We start from the raw sequence: 21911 nt of genomic DNA, 5'->3' as shown, positions 1-21911 counted from the left end.
ATGCATAACAAACTCCCCAAGTTATTCTGGTGCAGTGGAGGGACGCAGGACATGAGCATGGTCTTCATCCTCCTGTCCGTTCAAACCAACAGCTGCTGTTGGTCTTCTGGGTGCCCCACCAGTGTGAGCCCAGGGTGCCCTAGCCCTGGCCTCCTGGGGCTCACAGTGGGGAGGAGACAGACCTGTGACAGACGCATGGCCAGAGAGGCACAGGACAGTAAACAGGTTGCTCTGGTCTGTGAGGGAGGATGAGGGACTTGGTTGAGGATGAGGGAGCATTGCGTTCCTTTATTCCTTCTCTTGATCTTTACTGTTTCAGTTCTGAGGATTCATTCTCATCTTTTAAATAAACCTTCTCTGAATCCTGGGGATCTGGGGACACTGACGATGACCCAGGTCTTGTCCTTTTCTCCCAGAGCTCACAGTAGGATGTGGAAATTGAACACATCACAAATAACATTTTCAAGTACCAATTCAGGCATTTCCCTGAGGGGCTGTACAGCTAGATGTGACCCACGTTCCTGATCCATCAGGAGAAGCAGGGATTCTTCCTGAAAGAGGAGGACTTCCTTGGATGAGGAGGGGTTCACCTGGCAACAGGGAGGGGCCACAGAAAGGGAGGTCCAGGCAGAGGAAGCCAAGCACAGCCACCCTCCGGGGCAGGGGCTTTCTGAAGTCTCGGCTTCCACCTCACCCACCTCCCACCCCGCAGCCTGGAAGGACCTCCCTCCTACAAGCCACCCACCCCAAAGGCAAAGCTGGAGGAGCCAGAGATGGTGAGCACTTCCCCTGGAATCCAAGCTGTCCCCACTCTTTACCTTCCTTTCCCCACGGGGTGGGCTTGCGGGAGAAGCCCGTGGCCCCAGACCTGCCCTCTCCCTCCTGCCACAGCCCTCCCAGCTCTTCACTCTGGGGGCCTCGGAACACAGCCCACTCAAGACTCCCTACTTTGACGCTGGCATCTCGTGCGCTGAGCAGGTAGGAGCTCAGGAGAAGACAGATGGGTTTAGGGTCTTGGTAGCAAGGGTTGAGGGTCAGGCCCTGGCCCTTAAGGGTGACAACCCAAATCAGGCTGTGTCTCTGGCTGGATTGACTACTCTAAGATGTGTTCAAGATTCAGTGAAGGAGGTCAGGAGTAAAAGGCCGACCACACGAGGGTAAAGTCGTCTGAGCAATGCAGACTGGCTCAGCATCTCCGTTTTCCAGGTACTGCCTGGAGCTGGGTCAAGGCAGTAGAGTTGCTCCCCCTCACTGGTCTCCTGGAGGTCAGGGGTCAGATTGCAGCTGAGTCAAGCTGAGGTTCAAGGAGCTGTTTAAGGCTCAAGGTTAAATAGTTAAAGGCAAGACTGAGGTGAAGGTTCATGGGTAAAGACAGGAATCAAGTGGCAAAGGTCCCTGAGGTCCCTGTTCTGGGCTTTGGGTTGGAGATGGGCTTATGATTGTCCCAGTACAGCATCAGCTCAGAGAACCGGCTCAGCAGGAGCGGAGTCAGGTCTGATTGGCATAGGGGAGAGGGGGTCAGGATCTGTGGGTCAAGGGGTGGATTGGGACTCTCATGCCCAGGAGATGACCTTGAATTCCAACTCCCTCCCCACCTCCAGGAAATGCCTCGATACCACGAACTGCCCACCCTGGAAGAGCGGTCGGGACCACTGCTGTTGGGGGCCACAAGCTTGGGGTCCCCTGTGCTGGTGCCTCCAGGACCACCTACTTTGGAGGAAGTTTCCCTGGATCTAGACGAGGAGGAAGAGGAGGAAGAGGAGGAGGAAGACTATCTGGACAAGATCAACCCCATCTACGATGCCCTGTCCTACCCCAGCCCCACTGATTCCTACCAGGGCAAAGGCTTTGTTGTGTCCAGAGCCATGTATGTGTGAGTCACCAAGGCTCTGACCTCTCATTGCACCTGATCCCTTAGCCTTCTGCCAGGGATCTAGTGCCCCTGACCGATGGCCAAGCCACGTCAGTTAACACAAGTGCATCTCACCAACCATTTCCACCTTAGTGGCTTCACTATGACCTCTAGCCCATGATCTCTGTCCCAGAGAAACCTGCCATGACCAAGGAAACTTGATGACTTCATCTCCTGAGGCAGAGGGTAGGGAGGATATATTTCTGCACAAACTCTGACCCCAAGGACTCTTCTGAGACTGTGACCTTAGACCATACCACTCCCCCCACAAAGACTCCACACCTCAGATTGGTCTCAGGCAGTGAAGTCCCAATAGGTCTGCGATGGTGGGCATTACCGGTTCCCTGCTGCATAGACCTGAGCCCTCCAGGCAGCAGAGCACCACTTGTCCTCTCCTACCTATTCCCCAAAGGTGGGAGGGAGGGAATTCCCCAGGCCAAGGCAGAGCTCTCCCATCCCCCTCCTCCTGCAGGCAGGAGTCTCAGGGCCCAAACCCTCCCCTGAGCCCACCACCCCATTCCTGTCTATAGAGCATGATGCCCCAGCCCATTGCTAGATGGGGTGAGCCTCCTGCAGTGTGCCTTGACAGCCCAACGCGGGGAGGAGCATTTACTGTTACCTGGAAGACTACTGAATCCCTTTACCCCTGCCGGGTTGGAAAGTGGGTCACCTGGGTTGGGGGTAGAAGATATTGTATTGTTTTGTAAACTAAAATTTCCTACAAACTATGAATTTATACTTTGAACAGGTCTTGCGTTTTCTGTGGGCAGTGAAGGGGGCGGGGATGGGAGTAAGGAGATGATGGATAATGGAAGGAGAGGGCAGAAGTCCTGGGCATGCAGTGTGGTAATGAAAAGAATTAGGGCAGCAGCAGTCCAATGGTGATGGGTAGAAATAAACGCAGCAAAGGTTTAAACATGAGTAATTAGGTAAGGGGTTTAGTTTTAATGGCAAAGCGGCAAGTAAACAGACTCGGGGCATAATTACAAATCTAACAGGAGCCGGAGGCTTAACGGATAATCCGCCTGAATGAGCAAGAGGCAGAATAAAGAATAACGGAGAGACGGACGGTGGACAGGAGCGGGCGGAGCCGAACACGATGGTTAACTAGGGATGGGCCAGGAGAACGGTGAACGGGAACAGGCAGAAGCGGGTTGAAGAAAGTTCAGGCAACGAAGCTGAAATTAATGGGGCGAAGGCACGATGGGTAATGGGACGGTAATGAATGGGCCAAAGATAGAAGCCGTAGTGACGCAGGGAGCCGACGGCATGATGGGTAACGAAAGGGGTGGGTCCAGGGCAAAAGTAACGTTAAGGAGTAATGGCATTGTGGGTAACGAGCAGGGCAGGGTTCACAGAACAGGTTAGCATTCTCCCGGGGCACTGTGGGAAAGACCTGCACTTCCGGTTTTCGGTGAGCGACTCTGGAGTAGAGAGAGTGCCCCTTTGCCGCGGTGCCTGGTGGGACGCGAGGCCTGACCTTGCTGCCTAGCAGCCCCTGCCGCGCAACCCACCTTTACCTGTGTCCTTCGACCCTGGTATGTTAGCCAATGAGAGAACAAAAGTGAGACGTCATCAAGATCAGCCCTCTGTTCACCACAGACACAATCAGGATGCTCCAAGGGCCAAAGCCGACCAATTACCATAGCGCTTGCAGCGGGGCGGAGTCGAAAGAGGGTGGTCCTTCAGGAAAGAGGCGGGACGAAGCGTCAATGGGCGTTGCAAAGTGCGCAGTACAGACCAATTGGTGGGCTAGCCCCGGAACCCGCGGCATCGGGAGCCAATAGGCGTGGGTGCCGCAAACCAATAGGAAGGACCAGAAGCTCTGCTGGGCCGCTTGCGTGTGGAAACCAATCGAAAAGGACGTTCGGGAGAGGTGGGTGGGACTTCCAGCCACGACTCCAATTGCAAGGCCGGGCGCCGAAGATGGTGGGTGGAACCTAGTGCTCACTGAACCAATGGGTCAAACGGGGCGGAGTGACGGTGGCGGCGGCGGCGGCAGTGAGTTCGGTTGCGCGTGGCGCACGGGGTGGGAGCGGAGCCCAGGCCGGGAGCAGGCGCCACCGCCAGTGAGAACTTGGGTCTGGAGCAGGGCCGGGGTTCACTGGGGCTGAGTCCGGGGCGCGTGGGCCCTGACCTCTGCCCTTTGACCTCTCCCCTCGCAGGCCACCATGGGGAACGTGTTGGCCGCTAGCTCGCCGCCCGCAGGGCCGCCGCCTCCACCTGCGCCGGCCCTCGTGGGGCTGCCGCCACCTCCGCCCTCGCCGCCGGGCTTCACGCTGCCGCCGCTCGGAGGCGGCCTTGGTGCTGGGGCCAGCGCGGGTCGAGGTTCGGACCGAACCGCGGGGGCTGCCACCGTCAGTGCCGCAGGGGTCGCTGACAACGGGGCCTGCGACTGCCTGCCCAACCCCGGCACGTTCGAAGAGTGCCACCGGAAGTGCAAGGGTGAGGGGCGAGGGGCCTCGGCCGGTGATCCTGATGCCCTGAGCTCGGGGAGGGGTGCGGGGCCGGCGCGGAGAGGACACTGGGGACCTTGGGAATTGGCGCGCACCATTGGAGTCACTCAACAGAGCGTTAGGTGTTGACTTTGGGAGCAAATGATGGAAAGTTGGACTTGGGCATAGAACGATGCTCCAGATGGTGGAACCGCGGGGTGGACTGCTGTAGCTTGGAGAGAAGCCGTAGACAGCCCTGGAGCTTCAGGATCAGTCACAGCAGACTTCTAGTGTGATCGGGAAGGGAACTGAGGCCCAAGGTCACAGTGTCAGCAAGGTTCCCGTGAGGGGTGGGGCCCAAGGCTTTTGGGGTCCTGGCTTGGAGTAATGATGGTAGTAATAGTGATGGAGACCTATTGAGTTCTGTTCTGCTGTTTAGCTTATGGTAATTCATTAAGTCTTTGGAACAGTTCCATTTAGTGCGTTCTCCCATCTTACAGATGATGAGTTTGACATAAAGTAACTTGGTTAAAGTCACGCAGATGATGGCATTGGGTGTTGGACACTGGCAAAGTTCCTGGCCCTGTCCACTAGACATTAGTGCCTCCCTAACTGGTTGTGATACTTTGGAGATCTTCTGATGTGGGTCTCTGGAGAGAGCTGGGTGGTAAAGGAGAGTTGACTGTTGGTGTGTCATTTGTCGAGTGGAGTGTGACACCAATTCTCTCCTCCAGAGCTGTTTCCCATTCAGATGGAGGGTGTCAAGCTTACAGTCAACAAAGGGTTGAGTAACCATTTCCAGGTGAGCTCTCCAGGTACCTTTACCCACCAGAGGTCATCACAGCCATCCCCTGCATCCGCACAAGCAAATTCCCTTACTGTCCCTAAAGGGCTGGGCTCCTTCGTACTTGAAAGAACTCAGAGACACTATGCCAGGCTGAATACTCAGTGGGGCCACTGGTAGGGTTTTGGGACAAAGAATCAAGAGATGCCCCTGGCTTCATAGCATGCGGGCAGGAGTGATGTGCCAGGTGTCAGCCACCTGCAGCCCACCCTTTTTGAGTCTCTAATCTAGTTAGGTCATACCTCCTAGTCTGTCCTTTATCAGTGGTCAGGTGTAACCCAGGGCCTCACCTTGGCTAAGCATGCACTGTACCACTAAGCTACCCCCACCCCAGTTTTCATTCCCTGCCCAGAAATCCTGTCTTTTTTCCCCTCCGTTGGGGAAGCCAGACTGGCAAGTACCCCTCAACTTTCCCTTTTCTCCCAGGTGAACCACACAGTAGCCCTCAGCACAATCGGGGAGTCCAACTACCACTTCGGGGTCACGTATGTGGGGACAAAGCAGCTGAGTCCCACAGAGGTGAGGTCCCTTTTGCCATCTGCTTGAACAGATATGAAGCCAAACACCCGGCTCACACCTCAGTGTTGGGAATGGGGACTGGAGCTCTCCAAGAGGTGTTGGAACGTGGGCAGTCCCTTCTCCAGCAACTTCCCTGAGCCCCTGCTCTCTCTCTCTCTCTCTCTCTCTCTGGTCTTGTGCTGAGTAATGCTGGAGGGGGGACCTGGGTGATCACAACACCAGACAGTGATGGCCCATGGGCAGGGCTGGGTATCAGGTTGTGGGATTTTAAATGCCAGGTGCTTGGATTTTTCTCTAGGGGGCGCTAGAGAGCCGTGGAACATTTGAACAGGGGAAAGATGATCATCACATTTGTGCTTCAAACATTCCCTCGGACTGCCATGGGGAGGCAGGATATTGGGGTGGGGGTGACTGTAGGTCTGGACTGAGGGAGACAGTACTCATTTAGGTCCCTGTTTCTATTACCTATTTCCCTTCAATAAATTCATTTATTCAGAAAACTTTGTTGTAATTCTGTTGTATGCCTAGCTTTGTGCTGGGATACAGTAGTGACTGAGACACCCGTGAGACTCATAGTCTAGTAGAGTGGGACAGATCTCTTCCCTGAGAGTAATGATCCAGGGTGGGCACAAAATGGGGGAATTCAAAGGCTGTGGGGACCCAGAAAGAGGCCCTAACCTGGCCCAGGAGTTGAGGGGGCGCTTTATGGAGGAGGGAGCCTCGTGCTGAGCCTCTGACTCCAGATTCAGGGCTTGGGCCTCCTGATGACATACTAAAGTGCTGCCTTCCAACCTCTAACCTGCCCTCTCCCCACCGCAGGCGTTCCCAGTGCTGGTGGGTGACATGGATAACAGTGGCAGCCTCAACGCTCAGGTCATTCACCAGCTGGGCCCTGGCCTCAGGTCCAAGATGGCCATCCAGGTGAGTGGGGGCGAGCACCGCCTACTCCTGGGCCAGCCAGGTGCTCCTGGCACAGCTGCTGCCCTCACACTCCCCTCCCCACAGACCCAGCAGTCGAAGTTTGTGAACTGGCAGGTGGATGGGGAGTACCGGGGTTCCGACTTCACAGCAGCCGTCACCCTAGGAAACCCAGACGTTCTCGTGGGTTCAGGTAAGAGGCAGAAGCCTTGGAGGGTGGTTGCAAACCCCTGTCCCAGCCTTAGCAAATCTGTTTGCTTCTCTGGACCTGCTTTTCCACCCTGTGAGAAGTGATGGGAGGGACTGGCTCTGAAACCGGCCAGGCTGGGGTGGCTTGGTGGTGGAGTGCTTGGCCGCCACTCTGGACTGGGACGTGGGCCTTGGTTTCCTCCTGGGTGGACCTGGGCTGCCTCTGAGCCAGCGGGTGGTTTCATAGTTGGTGTCCCGTTGACAGGAATCTTAGAGCGACGCTAGCTATAGGTAGATACCCAAGTCACGTGAGTTGCTTTTGACGCTTTAACTCGGGGGGGGGGGGGAGCTCCATGTTGGTTCTGGGGCACAGAAAAGGTCACTAGATGACAGAGGCCACGTGCAGTTGTGAAGGGAGGTGGGGGCTGAGGATTCCTGTCTGGGTGGGGTAGGGGCAGGGACTGTGGCTCTGTCTGTATTTCTAGCCTCTCCCTCTCGGTTCCCTTTTTTAGGTGACTTGTGTGTGTCTTGTCTCGTGGGTACCTAGAGAGTGTGGGGGGGGTTCTGGGTTTAAGGTGGGGATTAAAGAAAACTGTCCAGTCTCCTGGACCTTCCATTCCAACAGGGCAGACACAGGGAAGGAGGGGCAGGCGAAGGTGACAGATAGGCCTCTTTCCATAGGTGACATAAGAACCGTGTGAGGGAAGGAACCAGGCAGGTGGCAGGGAGGGTGGTTCGGCCTAAGGAACCAGAAGTGCAAAGGCCCTGAGGCAGGACCCTTGAAACAAACTCCAAGGTCACAGGATTTTGACCTTTCTTCTGAGTGAGTCTGGGGTGATAGGAGGGTTTTCAGTGGGTGAGAGACGAGGTCTGATGTAGCTGTCACAGGGCCCCTCATGCTGATGCTTGGGGAACAGTATAAGGGATCGGGATGGAGGGGATTGGTTCTGGCTTGGCTGGAAGGGGATTCGCCTGACACTGGGCGCCGGGGTGACGGGAATCGGACAGCTCTGCAGTCTCGGTCTTGAGCAGCGGGAAGGATGGAGCCAGCAGTTCCTGGGCTGCGTGGCTCTTGGGGTGAGTCCTGAGCCAGTGAGTATGTGGTGTTGGGGAACCAGGGCCGGTTTGGGATCCCTGGGGTGCCCAGGGACAGTGGTTACTTCTTCCTGTGAGAGGCCAGGGAGATTTCTCAGAGAAGTTGTCACCTTCACGCTTCCAGAGGAAGGAGCAACCACCCCCAGCCAGAGACAAGAGTGAGAATATTTGAGGCCAGGCAGCACCTAGACCAGGACTTGGCAGAGGAAAGGGCCGTGTCATAAAATCAGGAGACGGGGAAGGTGGGGAAGGCAGCAGGTGACAGGAGGGGCCTCAAAGGCCAGGAGGAATCACTTCCTGTCCCCTGCTAACCTGTCTTCACTCCTTCTGTCACCCTCACTCCACCTGAGTCACGCAGGCTTTTCCGGTAGTTCTTTCCGCCCCAGGACATTTGCACACACTATTTCTGCTGCCTCCCTCCTGCCTCAGTGTAGCTGCCATCAGCGCACGCGTCACCCTCTCAGGAAGCCTTTCTTGACTGACTAGTGTCCATCTTTGCACTGTATCACCTTGCCCTGTCCCTGGACCTTGTGGCACTTGTGGTTGTCTTCCTTCCTGCTGCTAGCCTTCCAGAGGAGAGGGCGAGGGCAAGGGCTGGCCCCCATCATCCCTGTGTGCTCGTCCCTGTGTCCCTGTGTGTGCAGAGCCTGGAACCCTGCTGAAAACAGCTGAAGCTCAGAAAGTGCCAAGGAGCAGGGCCGGGTGGGGCAGGTCCTGCTGTGGCTTTGGCTTGTGGTGGTGGTGCTGGGGGTGGAGCCCTGGGCTTGCGCTCTACCTGAGCCACCCCCAGGCCCGGGTCCTGCTTTGTACTTCTAGGTCAGGCCTGGCCCCCCACGCTTGCTCAGTACCCCGGCCTCTGGTGCAGGGGCCAGGGAAGGGGCTTGGTGGGTCCCTCAGCCGCCTCGAAGGGCAGCTGCCCCTGTCCCCACCTTACCGAAACCCAGAGAGGACACAGGGCATGTCAGACTCAGTTCCCTGCTCGGCTTTGTGGACCCCATTCCCCGGGCCACCTTGCCAGCGGGTTGCTCTGTGCTCCCCAGCGCACCTCCTGAGCACATCCACCACGGCCCTTACACGTGTCTGTTCATCTCCTCAGACACCAAGACAGCCCTCTGCCCAGGGCACCACTGAGTCACTTGCCGAACACAGTGACTCAGACTTGGACTCGGGCTCCACCTGCCCTGAGCCTCAGTCTCCTTGTCTGTTACATGGCCATGATGGCACAGCCACCATTTAATGACATATTGATTGGAGAGCTCTCCGCAGGCCCAGGGGTGAAGTCAGTTGCCTGGGGCCACGGGACTGGGGTCCCTGGAGCTTCTGCTACACCCTGAGCACCTGCCTAGGAGGGCAGGGCTGGGACACACACAGGGGACTGAGACAGGACAGCACTTAGAGTCCCAAGGGGCTTAGGACATAGCTCAGGGGTAGAGCACTTGCCCTTTGTGTGTGAACCCAGGGGTACTTACTTAACCACTGAGCCATGCCCCCAGCCCTTTTTTTTTTTTAAGACCAAGTTTCAATAAATTGCCTAGGGCCTAAGTTGCTGCGACTGGCTTTGAACTTGAGGTTCTCCTGCCTCAGCCTCACAGGTCCTTATGTTCACAGACATGGACCTTGTCGGCTTGCTTAGCACATTTGAGGACCTGGATTCAATCACCAACACCACACAAAAAAAATAAAAAACATTCACATAATGAATGTGCTCTTGGTTGGGAAATCCTATCCAGGAAAAGTTCAGATTGCTATAATGACTTCCAACAAGGGGCCCCGTCTTACCAGCAGTGACAAGGACAGTTTCTCTAAAATGGCAGTGTGTGGCCCCAGGGGCAAGAATCAGGAAAAGGAGAGGGAAACGCTCACTGAGCGGTCACTGTGGTGTGGCAGAGGCAGAGGGAGTCTGGCTGAGCCAGGAGCCCCCTTTCTGCAGGTGCCCCCTGCCTCCGCCTCTGCCGTGGGCGGCCACCACTTGTTCAGTCCTGCCCCCGGTGACTTCCCCAAGCAGCAGCGCTGCTGGGGCCCTAGCCCAGCTGGGCCAAGGCCAGGTGTGGCATCCCAGCCTGCTGTCCCACCACTCCTGCCCAGCAGGTTTGGGCAGCAGTTGGGCAGACAGGGCCCCTTTCCCAGCCTGCCTGAGGCCTCTCCCCACACAGAGGAGAGGTGGCTCTGGGCCACCTCCCCCGCTGCTCTCATGGAGCACAGTTTTGTTGATCATCAAGGGGATGCCGGGCTCCTTTATGTGATGCAGAGGATCAAACCCAGTGCCTCATGCACACTAGGCGAGTGCTCTACCACTCAGCCCCAAGCTCCGTTTTGTTTTTGTGATGCTGGGGATGGGACCCAGGGCCTGGCTCTGTAGGCAAGCCTCCCCCACTGCGGCCCACGGCCTGCAGGCATCCTGTTAAGTGCTAGAAACTCAAAATGCCTGGGCTCTTCTTTGGAGTGGGGAGGACATTTCAAAAACAGCTGGAAACTCTCACTGTCAGGGACCTTCTGCATTCCTGTCCACTGCCCGGGAGGGGCGGAGGCAGGAGACCAGGGCGGGAGAGTTCAGTGGGGGCAGACCCCAGAGAGGCAGCCAAACCTCAGAAACACTCAGAAGATGCAGGTGTCCGGCTGGCAGTAGGAATGGTTCACCAGCTGAAGGGGCAGTGGCATAGGCCCAGGGTGAAGTGGGAGAGTCCTGTGTGTTCATGCAGCTCCGCAGGGTAACGGCTCTGGCTGAGGTGTTAAGAGAAGGGGATGAGGCCTTTTTTGAAGTTGGGACCAAGCCACAGAGGGTCTCAGCTGTGCGGTGAGAAGCCAGGATCTTTTCAAGGTTCTGGGGAGCCATCGCAGATTGTGGGCACTGGGAGAACAGAATCAGGTTTGTGTTTGGAGAGAGGGACGGGGGAGGTGGGAGAGGTGGCTGGAGTAGGTGGTGGCAAGGCGGAGGCCCTGGAGATAAGGAGGGTGGTTAGAGACACCTGGGGATGTGCTGGCCCTTGTCCCAGTAGTTCCCACAGCTGGAAGGCCAGAGGAGATGCTATGTTGAGTCCCTGTGTCTGTGACTGTATGGCTCCTTCTCTGAGGCCTCAGTTGCCGTACAGATGGCAGAGGGGTGGCTTGACAGTGCAGTCTCGATCGTGCTCGGCGCTTCATTGTGTCATCTGCTCACTGGAGAAAGGAGGGTCACAATGGTCCGAGGAACGTGGGGGCCCAGCTCCAGCCCACCGCAGTGCCCTGGCCAGGAACTTGAGGCCCCCATCCATTCTGGCTGGCCCCTCTTGCAGGCTGCCAGCCCCTCTGGCTGGCCCAACCAAGATGGTCATTCACCTGCCCCTGAGAATCTGCCTCGGTTCCCCACCTGGGAAGCCACTGGTCTCCGTGCTCCGCCCCGACCTGTCCTCTCTGCACCCTGCCTTCCCCATCCCTTGGGGCTGCTGCTTCTCTGGGGGTCTCGTCCTGTGCGCCCACGTCTGTGTCCACCAGTCTTGCCTTGTCCCTCTCCTTTGGTCCCAGCGTCTGTGCTGTCTTCAGTGCTGTGTCTGCAGCTCCTTTCTCCCCTGTCAGGTGACATGGCTCTTGTCGCCTGTTCTCTGCTGGGCTCCAGAGACCCAAGCAAATCACTGTCAGTCCTCGGCCTCGAGGAGTCACGCTGGCCGTTGCGGTACACGCAGGCCTCTGGTGCAGACCCCAGCGTGACGGGTCCTAGTGATGGTGGACCTGTCACTTGGTCTTTGTCACAACCCCAGGGAGGAGTCATGTTAACAGAGAAGTGATGTCAGTGGCCAAGGCCACTGGGCTGGCAGTGCTGGGCAGCCACCTCCCGTCCTCCACTGTGCCCTCCTGCCCACTCCCCTCCTGCCTCTCACTGCACCAGCGAGGCCCGGAGCCTGGGCTGAGGCATGGCGGCCTGGCTCCACCCTGGCACATTTGGTGAGCCTGGGGGAGAGACCCGCCTCCCTCAGCGTCTGCCCCCGTCCATCCGTGCTGGGGTGAGTGTGGGCTGCACTGGGCCAGGTGGAGTCCTGCAGGCCAGGGTGCCATCACAGGCCTGGGAGGCTGACCCCCGGCAGGTTAGCAAGCCAGGAGCTGTTGTGAGGGCAGGACCAAGGCCTGCAGGGAGGGACCAGGGACCCGCCCACCTTCCTGTAGGCGGAGCCTGGTCCCCACCTGCTGGCTGGGCTGGAGCTGACTGTCCCCTGTCCTCAGGAATCCTCGTGGCCCACTACCTCCAGAGCATCACGCCATGCCTGGCCCTGGGTGGAGAGCTGGTCTACCACCGGCGGCCCGGAGAAGAAGGCACCGTCATGTCGCTGGCTGGGAAATACACACGTGAGCCTGGGCTGAGGGCAGGGCAGGGACCTGGCTTCCCAGATGGCGCATCTCCTTGGTGACCACCCCCACTGTCCTGTCTTACAGTTAACAACTGGTTGGCCACAGTGACACTTGGCCAAGCAGGCATGCACGCGACGTACTACCACAAAGCCAGTGACCAGGTGAGCTGGCGGCCCGTGTGGAGGGCGTGCTCACAGGCCGGGGTCTCAGGCTGTGCACCTGGAACCCAGAGGTGGTAGCTCACTCTTGCGCTGTCCACTCCTCCAGCTGCAGGTAGGCGTGGAGTTCGAGGCCAGTACGAGGATGCAGGACACCAGCGTCTCCTTTGGGTACCAGCTGGACCTGCCGAAGGCCAACCTCCTCTTCAAAGGTAAACCCTGTTTCCCTCCGTGGAAAACAGATAAGAGGTGACTCGGCTCGTGGTGGGTGTGGAGGCCAAAGGAGATGAGGGACGGCTGTGTGCCAGGGTTTTGTGGGCCTCCAAAGCACCCAGGGAGGCTTTTTAATAAGTAGGTGCTGGGGCCCCACCCCTGGAACATCTGATGCCCATGTCTGGGCTGAACCCAGAGCATCGTGCTCTCTGCCCACCCCCCGTAAGGAGAAGGCACCCTGGAAATCTTGTGCCCCCCATTCATCCCACATTAGTAGGAATTGAGGCTCTGGGAAGTGGCCTGGTCACCAGGATGACTGTCTCCAGTCCTGATGACCATGCCTGAGCCGCAGTGTTCCTAGGTTTAAGGTAGGCAGCAGCCACCTGGGGGGTCGGGAACTTGTCCACTGCTGCAGCCTGCCCTCCTGGTGACCCTCTGCTACATGGCCAGCCTGCGTGAGGGGACCTTCTGCAGTGCCAGGTTTGCTTCTGGCACCTTCCTTCTGACCCTTCACAAGGTGCGGTGACAGCTCCATGCAGTGGCCCATCTGCAAGGTCCTGCACAATCCTTAGAAGACATCTCGGTCTTTGGGCAGAGGCGGCCCCTGCTCGGCCCTGTCTGCCGGCCCACAATGGGGAGCACTGCCCGGTCCCTGGAGGAGGATGACCCAGAGTGGACCCACTGGGGTGGGGTCCCAGGGTCCTGGCAAGGGCTTCCCAGAGCAAGGAGCAAGCTGTCTGCTCCCAGGAGTGAAGGGGCTGGGCTGCACGGAGTGGCTTCCAGGTGCAGGTTGCTGTGGTCAGCTGCCTGAGGAGGCCTGGAGTGGCCACATAGGGACGGGATGGGACCTAGCACATCTCTTAGCACAGCTGTTGACCCACAGGCTCCGTGGACAGTAACTGGATCGTGGGCGCCACCCTGGAGAAGAAGCTGCCACCCCTGCCTCTGACGCTGGCCCTCGGGGCCTTCCTGAACCACCGCAAGAACAAGTTCCAGTGCGGCTTCGGCCTCACCATCGGCTGAGTCCACGCTGAGTCCACTCCGGCCTCCACGCCCTTCCTCCTCCTCCACCTTCCCGGAGGGAGACCTGAGCCCCTCCCCCTCCTCTCCCTCCCTCCTCCAGGGTCGGGGGGCAGCGGAAAGGAGGGGACCCGCCACCCCAGCAGCTGAGGAGGGGGTGCTGGATCCAAGGGGGCGCTTCGGGACTCTGAGCGCCGGGGCCGGGTGAGCCCAGTGGGCCTGGGGTCCCAGGGGGGATTCTGAGCACCAGGGCAGAAGTGGCCAGACAACCTCAGGGAGGAGTGTCATGGCGTCCCCATCCTTCACAGAGGGCCCCGCCGAGCCCGCCCAAGGGGCAGCAAGAGGAGCTCCCCGCCCCGTCAGCCCGCCCTGCCCACTTTCCCTTCTACCCCTCAGTATAAATCATGTTTATAAGTTATAGAAGAACCGGGACATTTTACAGAAAAAAATGAAAAAAAAAAAAAAAAAAACAATATACATGGGGGGAAAGCAGTTGAGGTGAGGTGCCTCCGTTTTCTGTGGTTCTTCCCGCGGTGGCCAGCAGGGGGCGCGGGGGTCCGGGGCACAGGACAGCCTGGCGCTCTGCTAGGGAAGAGCCTGGCCAGGACCACAGCACCCCGTGGCCTGTGCCCCACAGGGACAGCACAGCCTTCCTTTGCAAGAGGGCGGGGTCTCCAGGTCAGTGGCCCCATGGGGCCTGGCCAGTGGCCACACAGGACTTTGTTCCTGCAGACTGAAGCAACAGGGATGACTGGGGCTGGGGGCAGGGTCTCCGGACTCCAGGATCTTCCCAGATGACACAGGAAGAGGGTGGTAGGGCTTCTCAGGACCTTCACAGCTTTCATTAACGTCATGGAGGATCCAGGCTGCTGGGAGGGCATCAGGACTGTTAAGAAAGGAAGAGCCACCTGAGGGGAGGAGAGCAGCCAGGGGTTGGGACAGGGAGTGGGATGGGTCGCCTGTATCTGAGGGATTGTTGGGCTTTTTCTTTTGATGTGGGATCTCCCCGTCTCCCAGCCAGTTGTCTGAAGTTCTGTGCCCAAGTGACCCCTGCGCTCAGCAGGAGGCGTCGGAGTTGGCCAGGCTGGAGCTCACAGACTACTGACTCCCCCAGACAGGAACTGAAACCCTGCCCCCCCCCCAGGATTGGCGGGGTGCTGCTGGGTACAGATGACCCCTAGTTACCCTCAGAAGCCACCTCCCCGCCTCTGCCAGCCATCTGTAAGTCCAAAGCAAACAGTCCTGGGCCTGACCAGGCATGAGGGCTCCCTCCTCACGTGCTCAGCCTCCTACCACAGGATCCAGGGCTCCCAGCCCCTTGAGGAGACTGTCCCCAGTACCTGCCACCTAGTTAATCACCTGGCCTTATTGCCAAGCCACGTCTGACACTGCAGCTCTTAAGACCACCCCACCCCCATGCTGGCATCGAATCCGGGTGCTCTACCACTGAGCCACGTCCCCAGCCCGTTTCATTTTGAGTGGGTCTCACCAAGTTGCCCAGCCTGGCCGCAAACTTGCAATCCTCCGCCTCGCCTCCCGAGGCCTGGGATTGGACGTGTGCGCTGCGCCAGCTGCTTTCCCACTTTTTTGTTTTGTTTTTAACATTTTTTTAGTTGTAGTTGGACACAATACCTTTATTTTTATTTGTTTTTAATTTTATGTGGTGCTGAGGATCGAGCCCAGCGCCTCACACTTGCTAGGTGAGCGCTCTACTGCTGAGTCACAACCCCAGCCCCCCCCCACACACTTTTTTTTTAAAAAATATTTTTAAGTTGTCAATGGACCTTTATTTATTTGTATGTGGTGCTGAGAACAGAACCCAGGGCCTCCCACGTGCTAGGCAAGTGCTCTACCACCCAGCCCCAGCCCCAGCCCATGCTTTCCCACTTTTATAGTAAAGAGGCTGCTCAGAGGTGGGTCGTTTGCCCAAGATCACAAGCTGGCAGTGGGCAGAGGCAGGATTCAAGTGCCAGTGGGCAGGTCTGGAGTCCAAACCTAACGGCACTTTTTGCTTCCAGCGTATGAAGAGCACCCTGCCTGTCCCAGCCAGCGGCTGCTGGGTTCCCGTTTCACAAGTGGAGGAAAGAGCTCTAAGAGGTGGTCACCTGCACCCGGGGTCACACTCAAGAGGGAGCAAGGGCCAGGTGCGGTGGCGCACGTCTGTAATCCCAGCGCCTCGGAAGGCTGAGACAGGAGGACTGTGAATTCGAAGGAGGTCTCAGCAACAAGGAGGCGCTAAGCAGCTCAGTGAGACCCTGTCTCTAAATAAAAAGTACAAAATAGGGCTGGGGATGTGGCTCCGCAGCCGAGTGCCCCTGAGTTCGATCTCCGCCCTGCCTCCTCCCCCAAAAAAAGATGGAGCAAGGGTTAAAACCAAGTTTCACTCAAGTGCTCATGCCCATAAGGTCCCCGGCACCCCATAATAGAGGAGGACGCCTGGATTACTGAATGAGGAGTCGTCTCCCTTCCTGGGGGCTGGGGGTGGGAAGTGGTCCAAGGCCTCCACGCCCCACCTCCTTGGCCCTGTTGTGTGTGAGGAGGGAGAGGACAGCCTGCCTCGTGACAGGGGGCTGGCCGAGCCCGCCCTAGCCCAGGGGTAGGGGGCGGGGCAGGGGAGCCCTATAATTGGAGGAGTCTGGGCTCCCAGAGCCCTGCTCAGCTCCTGCGGACTCAAAGGACCCGGTACCCCAGGAACCGGTGAGATGTGCAGCCAGAGGGTGCAGGGACCAGCAGAGGGGTCTTGGGATGATGTGGACACCTCAAAACCCCCTGACCTCTAGGGAAAGTCAGGGGCTAGGAGGAAAGGGCAGGAAGCTCAGAGAGCCATTTGGGAGACAAGATGGGGGAGAAGCAGTGACCGGCCTCTGCCTGGATCAGTCCAGACACAGGACCAGGGGAGTGGACCTTGAAAAGCCAGCGGTAGGGCCTCCCACCCTATCTAGAAGGTGGAGGGTGGGGGGCAGCATTTGGGGCAGCTGGAAAAACCCAGAGATGAATCCTAGCCAAATCCCACTGTCATTTATTGAGCACCTACTGGATGCCCCCATTTGTCTTCAGGTCTCCATAATCCAGGATGCAGGGGTGGCTAGACCAGATTGAAAGAAGGACTTTTCTATGAGGGTTAAATTAGCATGTAGATTGAAATCAGCGCTTAGACCCGACTTTGGAGCATAGAATGTGAAGGTGGACGGAGGAACGCAGAGCTGGACCTTAGAGAGCCCGGCTGGGTGGGGGCTCAGTGGAATCTGAACCCTGGAGAGGGAGATGGAATTTTGGCAGTGAATGGAGAGATAGGAGAAGACAAAGAGGGAGTTAAATAGCTGAGTTGGGGGGAGCAGCCTGGTGAATGTTTATGATTGGATTAGGTTATCTCAGATCTTGGGGTGGGGAGGCTTTGAAGGTGGGGCCAGGCTGGGGGGAGGAGTCCCCACAGGGCTGTTGATTCAGTCTCTCCCCTCCCCAGACTGACCATCAGGCAGAAAGATGAAGGTTCTGTGGGCCGTGTTGGTGACCACGCTCCTGGCAGGTATGGAAGCAGGGCCTGCCTGCCTGGTGACCTGCATGTCCCTCTTCTACCCCTTGGCCTCATTCAAGTCCTCAACCCCCTCTTCTGTGACCCATCCTCCTTGAGAGTGAGGCCCAGGTCTGAGGCCTCCCTGACCTTCACTCGCCCTGAGCAGCTGCTGTCCGCTCTCTGGCCTGTTTTCCCATCTATAAAATGGGCACAAGCAATGTCGTGCTGCCGTGCTCTCAGGTAGGTAGTGAGTACTGGCCAAGAGTCGGCTGTGACCCTCCTCATTCTCCCTCGCCCCTGTGCAGCCCGACATAGGGCCCACAAAGGCACGAAGGACGTGGACAGTGATTAATCAGACCACCCCCTCCCTGCCCGCCTGGGCTCGAAGGAGGCCCTGAGCACTGTGTAGCGCCTGCTCTGTGTGAGGGAGCGTGCCTGACCCTGATGGCCCCGAACTTGCCCTACACAGGATGCCGGGCGGAGCTGGAAATGGAGCCAGAGGTACAGGAGCAGACCAATTGGCAGATTGGCCAGACCCGCCAGCCCTGGGAGCTGGCACTGGGCCGCTTCTGGGATTACCTGCACTGGGTGCAGACGCTCTCTGACCAGGTGCAGGAGGAGCTGCTCAGCTCCCAGGTCACCCAAGAACTGGCGTGAGTGCCCCCACCCCCCGGCCTTTGACCCTGTTGCTGCCTCTGGATCCTCTGAACCTCCAAGGACTTGGGTTCTTTTCTGTCCCTGGGTCTCTGCCTCTTGCTTGCTCTCCTTTAAACTCCTGGCTTTCCTCTCTGCTTCCCCAGCTCTCTGTCCCTGCCCATCCTCCAGGCTCACAGGCTGGTGCTCTCTGCCTCTGTCCCACATCCCCATCCCCTTATTTATTTATATTTTTTAGTTGTATATGGACAGAATACCTTTATTTTATTCATTTATTTTTATGTGGTGCTGAGGATCAAACCCAGTGCCTCACACATGCCAGGCAAGCGCTCTACCACTGAGCCACGACCCCAGTCCCCGCTCCTCCCTTTTTACTTTTTATTTTGAGACACTATCGCACTAAGTTGTTTAGGACCTTGCTCAATTGCTGAGGCTGGCCTCCCACTTGGGATCCTCCTGCCTCTGCCTCCCAAGTTGCTGGTGTTACAGGCATGTGCCTCCACGCCTGGCCCCTGGTCCTTCTGTCGTCTCGATCTCTCTGCATCTGTCTCAGTCTCCTCTGGGCCTCTTCCCCTTCCTCCTCTTCCCCTTTGGGTCCCCCATCTGTCTCAGTCCTCGTCTTGCCAGCGTCCGCCCTCTTGGCCCGCAGGGTGCTAATAGAGGACACGATGAAGGAGGTGAAGGCCTACAAGTCGGAGCTGGAGGAGCAGCTGCGCCCGATGGCCGAGGAGACGCAGGCCCGGCTCTCCAAGGAGCTGCAGGCGGCGCAGGCGCGGCTCGGGGCGGACATGCAGGACGTGCGCAACCGCCTGGAGCAGTACCGCAGCGAGGTGCGGGCCATGGTGGGCCAGAGCACCGAGGAGCTGCGGGCGCGCCTGGCCTCGCACCTGCGCAAGCTGCGCAAGCGGCTGCAGCGCGACGCCGAGGACCTGCAGAAGCGCCTGGCCGTGTACCAGGCCGGGGCCCGCGAGGGCGCCGAGCGCGGCGTGAGCGCCATCCGAGAGCGCCTGGGGCCGCTGGTGGAGCAGGGCCGCCTGCGGGCAGCCACCGTGAGCAGCCTGGCCAGCCAGCCGCTGCGGGAGCGCGCCCAGGCCTGGGGCGAGCGGCTGCGCGGGCGGCTGGAGGAGGTGGGCAGCCGCGCGCGCGACCGCCTGGACGAGGTGCGCGAGCAGGTGGAGGAGGTGCGCGCCAAGGTGGAGGAGCAGACGGCGCAGATGCGCCTGCAGGCCGAGGCCTTCCAGGCCCGCCTCAAGAGCTGGTTCGAACCCCTGGTGGAAGACATGCAGCGCCAGTGGGCCGGCCTGGTGGAGAAGATGCAGAAGGCCATGGGCGCCAGCACGGCCCCCGCGCCCAGCGACAACCACTGAGCGCCGGCCCCACTGCCCGGCCCCACTCCACCCTGCTCTGCCTCCCTTCGGCAGCAGGACCCTGTCCCCACCACAGCTGGCCTCCCCGCGGCCTCTGCTTAATAAAGATGTACCCGAGCTTCTCAGCACCAACCCGGCCTCCCTGTGTGATTCCTAACCGCTCCAGCCTCAGTCTGCCCTTCCTTCCGCACCCGGCCACACTGTTCCCAGTACTGTCACCTTTTCTGCCTGTGGTGGGCGTGTGTGTATCGGTGTCTTTCCTTTGTTGGTCTTGGTACTGTGGATTGAACCCAGCCGCACGGAACCACTGAACTACGTCCCAGCCCTTTTTAAATAAATTTTTATTATTTATATTTTATATTTTATATAAATATATAAGCAACTTTATATATATATAAACTCCCTGAGTTGCTTGGGGACTCACTAAACTGCTGAGGATGGCTTTGCACTCAGGATCCTCCTGCCTCAGCCTCCTGAGCTGCTGGGATTACAGGCGTTTGCTGCCAGGCCTGCCTTTTGTTGACAGCACTGGAATGGACCCAGGGACACTTACTACTGAGCCACATTCCTGGCCTTTTTTTCTTTCTTTCTTTCTTTTTTTTTTTTTTTTAATATTTTTAAAGTTGTGGTTGTGGTTGGGCACAATACCTTTTTTTTTTTTTTTTAATTTTTAGGTGGATACAATGTATTTTATGTGGTGCTGAAGATGGAACCCAGCGCCTCCTAAGTGCTAGGCCAGCGCCCCACTGCTGAGCCACACCCCCAGCCCACTCCTCCCCAGCCCTTTACATTTTGAGACAGTGTCTGGCTAAGTTGCAGAGGCTGGCCCAAATTTGCAATGCTCCTGCCTCAGCCTCCTGAGTCACTGGGATACCAGGCGTGCTGCCCGGCTGGGCTCAGCTCCTCATGTTCATAACACCTGTTTCAGAGAGGCTGCCACCAGAGCCCGAGGGGCCTGTGGACTTGGTTGGCTGTGCTGCTTCGCCTTTCTCTGCTCCTTCCCTCCTTGGTCTCTGACCTGCTCTTCCTTCAAGGCCCATCTTCTGGTTTTCTGTTTCCCTGGACCTCTGTTATCTCTCCCTCCTACAGTGGGTTGCTCTTGCTCTTTCCCGGGGCCTTATTATTGCTTTTCCCCCCTCCCACCTTCCCCTCCATCATGTTTCCTCTGAGCCGCAGCCTCCCTCCCAGCCCCAGTTAGCCTGCTGCCTGGCCTTTGCCCTCTCTGGCCTGAGCGTCCCTGCTCTGTGCGGCTCTCCATTCTCCTCTCCCCAGCTGTGCTGCCCAGCTTTTGTTTTTCCCAGAAAGCCTATGGGGTGCAGGGTTCAGGCTGGGGAGATGAGAGGCACCTACCAGGCACCCTGTAGGAGTCTGCACAGGCCCTGAGCAGAGCTGGGAGCAGGCCCGCAGAGGCGAGGGTGGAAGGATTCTGGAGGGGCTGGCTGCCTTCCCCTCCCACCCCCTCAGTTCTCAGAGAAAGAGCAGGGTTCCCACCAACTGGGGCAGGCCAGGGCTTGAGCTGTGTCTCCAGGGTTTGGCCTGTGCCTCCCCAGTCCCCTGCTGGCCTTGGCACACCCTGAGCTCAGCTTTCCCTGGCACAGCTTTGAGCACCCATGTGCAGGCAGGCTCCCCCTCCTGGAGGTGACTCACCCAGCCAGTGAGGAGGGGAAGGGTCACTGGGCTCAGAGACCAGGGCCTAGTTGGCTGGGGGCATGCCTGTTCGGAGCCTCAGTTTCCCTGGTGAAGTGACAGATGCCACCTCCACTTAAGAACTGAATCCTGAGCCGGGCGCAGTGTCATACACCTGCAATCCCAGCAGCTCAGGAGGCTGAGGTAGGAGGATCGCGAGTTCAAAGCCAGCCTCAACCAAGCGAGGTGCTAAGCAACTCAGTAAGACCCTGTCTCTAAATAAAATATAAAATAGGGCTGGGAATGTGGCTCAGTGGCACAGTGCCTCTGAGTTCAATCCCTGGTACCCCCTCCCCACCAAAAAAAAAACAAAAACTGAATTCTGAATTCTATGCCTGAATCTCAACAACTTGAGAAGCTGAGGCAGGGGCATTTCGAGTTCGAGACCAGCCTCAACAAATTAGCGAGGCTCTCAGCAACATAGTGAGACCCTGTCTCAAAATAAAAAACAATAAGGTCTGGGAATGTGGCTCAGTGGTAAAGCACCCCTGGATTCAATCTCTAGTACCAAAAAAAAAGAAAAGAAAAAAAATCCTTACTATTGAATTCTCACCAGTGGAGACATCTAAACAGAGGGTACCCGACTTCACCACAGCCGTGGCCAGACCCAGGAGGAACAGGAACTGAGGAGTGGGGATCAGAGACTAAGAGGGTGCTGTGGCCAGTGGCTGACCCCAGCAGGGATCTAGAGAGCCCTCCCAGAGTCCAAGAATGGAGTGGGGGACAAAGCCCTCTCATTCCTCACTAAGGTATTGAATTGAGTGCTTGCCCCTCCCTCAGTTTCCCCACCTGTCAAAACCAGAAACCCCTGCAGCAGCGGAGGAGGAGACGAGGAGGAAATAGCAAAGGCGCTGCTGCTCCATTCCCAGAGAGATGCAGACATCCGGGTGGCTGTCTGTGGAGCAGCAGGAGGGTCCGGCCAGAGGCCAGCACACAGGGACGGGAAGCTGAGTCGCCCGGGGGTGTTGCAATCCTGCCAGGGTCGCATTGGTGCCATGCCTTTCACAACCAGCCCCCCACCCCCAGAGCAGACACGTGGTTGTGGGGGCACAGGGCCAGCCAACCTA

General features: G+C 58.0%; 3 protein-coding genes across 4 annotated transcripts in view; all 3 read left to right on the top strand.

Moving 5' to 3' along the window:
* The window catches only part of Nectin2 (nectin cell adhesion molecule 2), a 28140-nt gene extending 25508 nt beyond the window's left edge, over positions 1–2632 (top strand). Inside the window, exons 7-9 of the mRNA XM_027945971.2 lie at positions 713–776; positions 892–978; positions 1602–2632. Coding sequence (XP_027801772.2) covers positions 713–776; positions 892–978; positions 1602–1877 — 427 coding nt within the window. The 3' untranslated portion in view covers positions 1878–2632. The remainder of the gene's footprint in view (positions 1–712; positions 777–891; positions 979–1601) is intronic.
* A 1265-nt stretch (positions 2633–3897) lies between these two features.
* Tomm40 (translocase of outer mitochondrial membrane 40) lies at positions 3898–15730 on the top strand. 2 transcript variants are annotated; one of them, XR_011705393.1, is made up of 11 exons: positions 3898–3981; positions 4078–4357; positions 5082–5149; positions 5618–5710; positions 6530–6631; positions 6716–6821; positions 12107–12229; positions 12317–12393; positions 12500–12602; positions 13487–13827; positions 15642–15730. XR_011705393.1 is itself a non-coding variant. In XM_027945921.3 (10 exons), exons 2-10 carry the CDS (start codon positions 4084–4086, stop codon positions 13624–13626), a joined length of 1086 nt encoding a protein of 361 aa, XP_027801722.1. In that variant the 5' UTR covers positions 3898–3981; positions 4078–4083; the 3' UTR covers positions 13627–14096. The 2 variants fall into 2 exon arrangements, 1 of the variants encoding a protein (XP_027801722.1); XM_027945921.3 differs by lacking the exon at positions 15642–15730 and having other exon boundaries at positions 13487–14096.
* A 505-nt stretch (positions 15731–16235) lies between these two features.
* Apoe (apolipoprotein E) lies at positions 16236–19290 on the top strand. Its single transcript, XM_027945925.2, has 4 exons — positions 16236–16320; positions 17087–17149; positions 17607–17790; positions 18441–19290. The coding sequence occupies exons 2-4, from the start codon at positions 17107–17109 to the stop codon at positions 19156–19158; spliced, it is 945 nt and encodes a 314-aa protein (XP_027801726.2). The 5' UTR covers positions 16236–16320; positions 17087–17106; the 3' UTR covers positions 19159–19290.
* The last annotated feature ends 2621 nt before the right edge of the window (positions 19291–21911 follow it).

This window comes from Marmota flaviventris, chromosome 18 (genome assembly GCF_047511675.1).
Source record: "Marmota flaviventris isolate mMarFla1 chromosome 18, mMarFla1.hap1, whole genome shotgun sequence".
Lineage (NCBI taxonomy): Eukaryota > Metazoa > Chordata > Mammalia > Rodentia > Sciuridae > Marmota > Marmota flaviventris.
The sequence above is the reverse complement of the archived record's forward strand: the minus strand, read 5'-3'. Positions and strand labels throughout refer to the sequence as shown.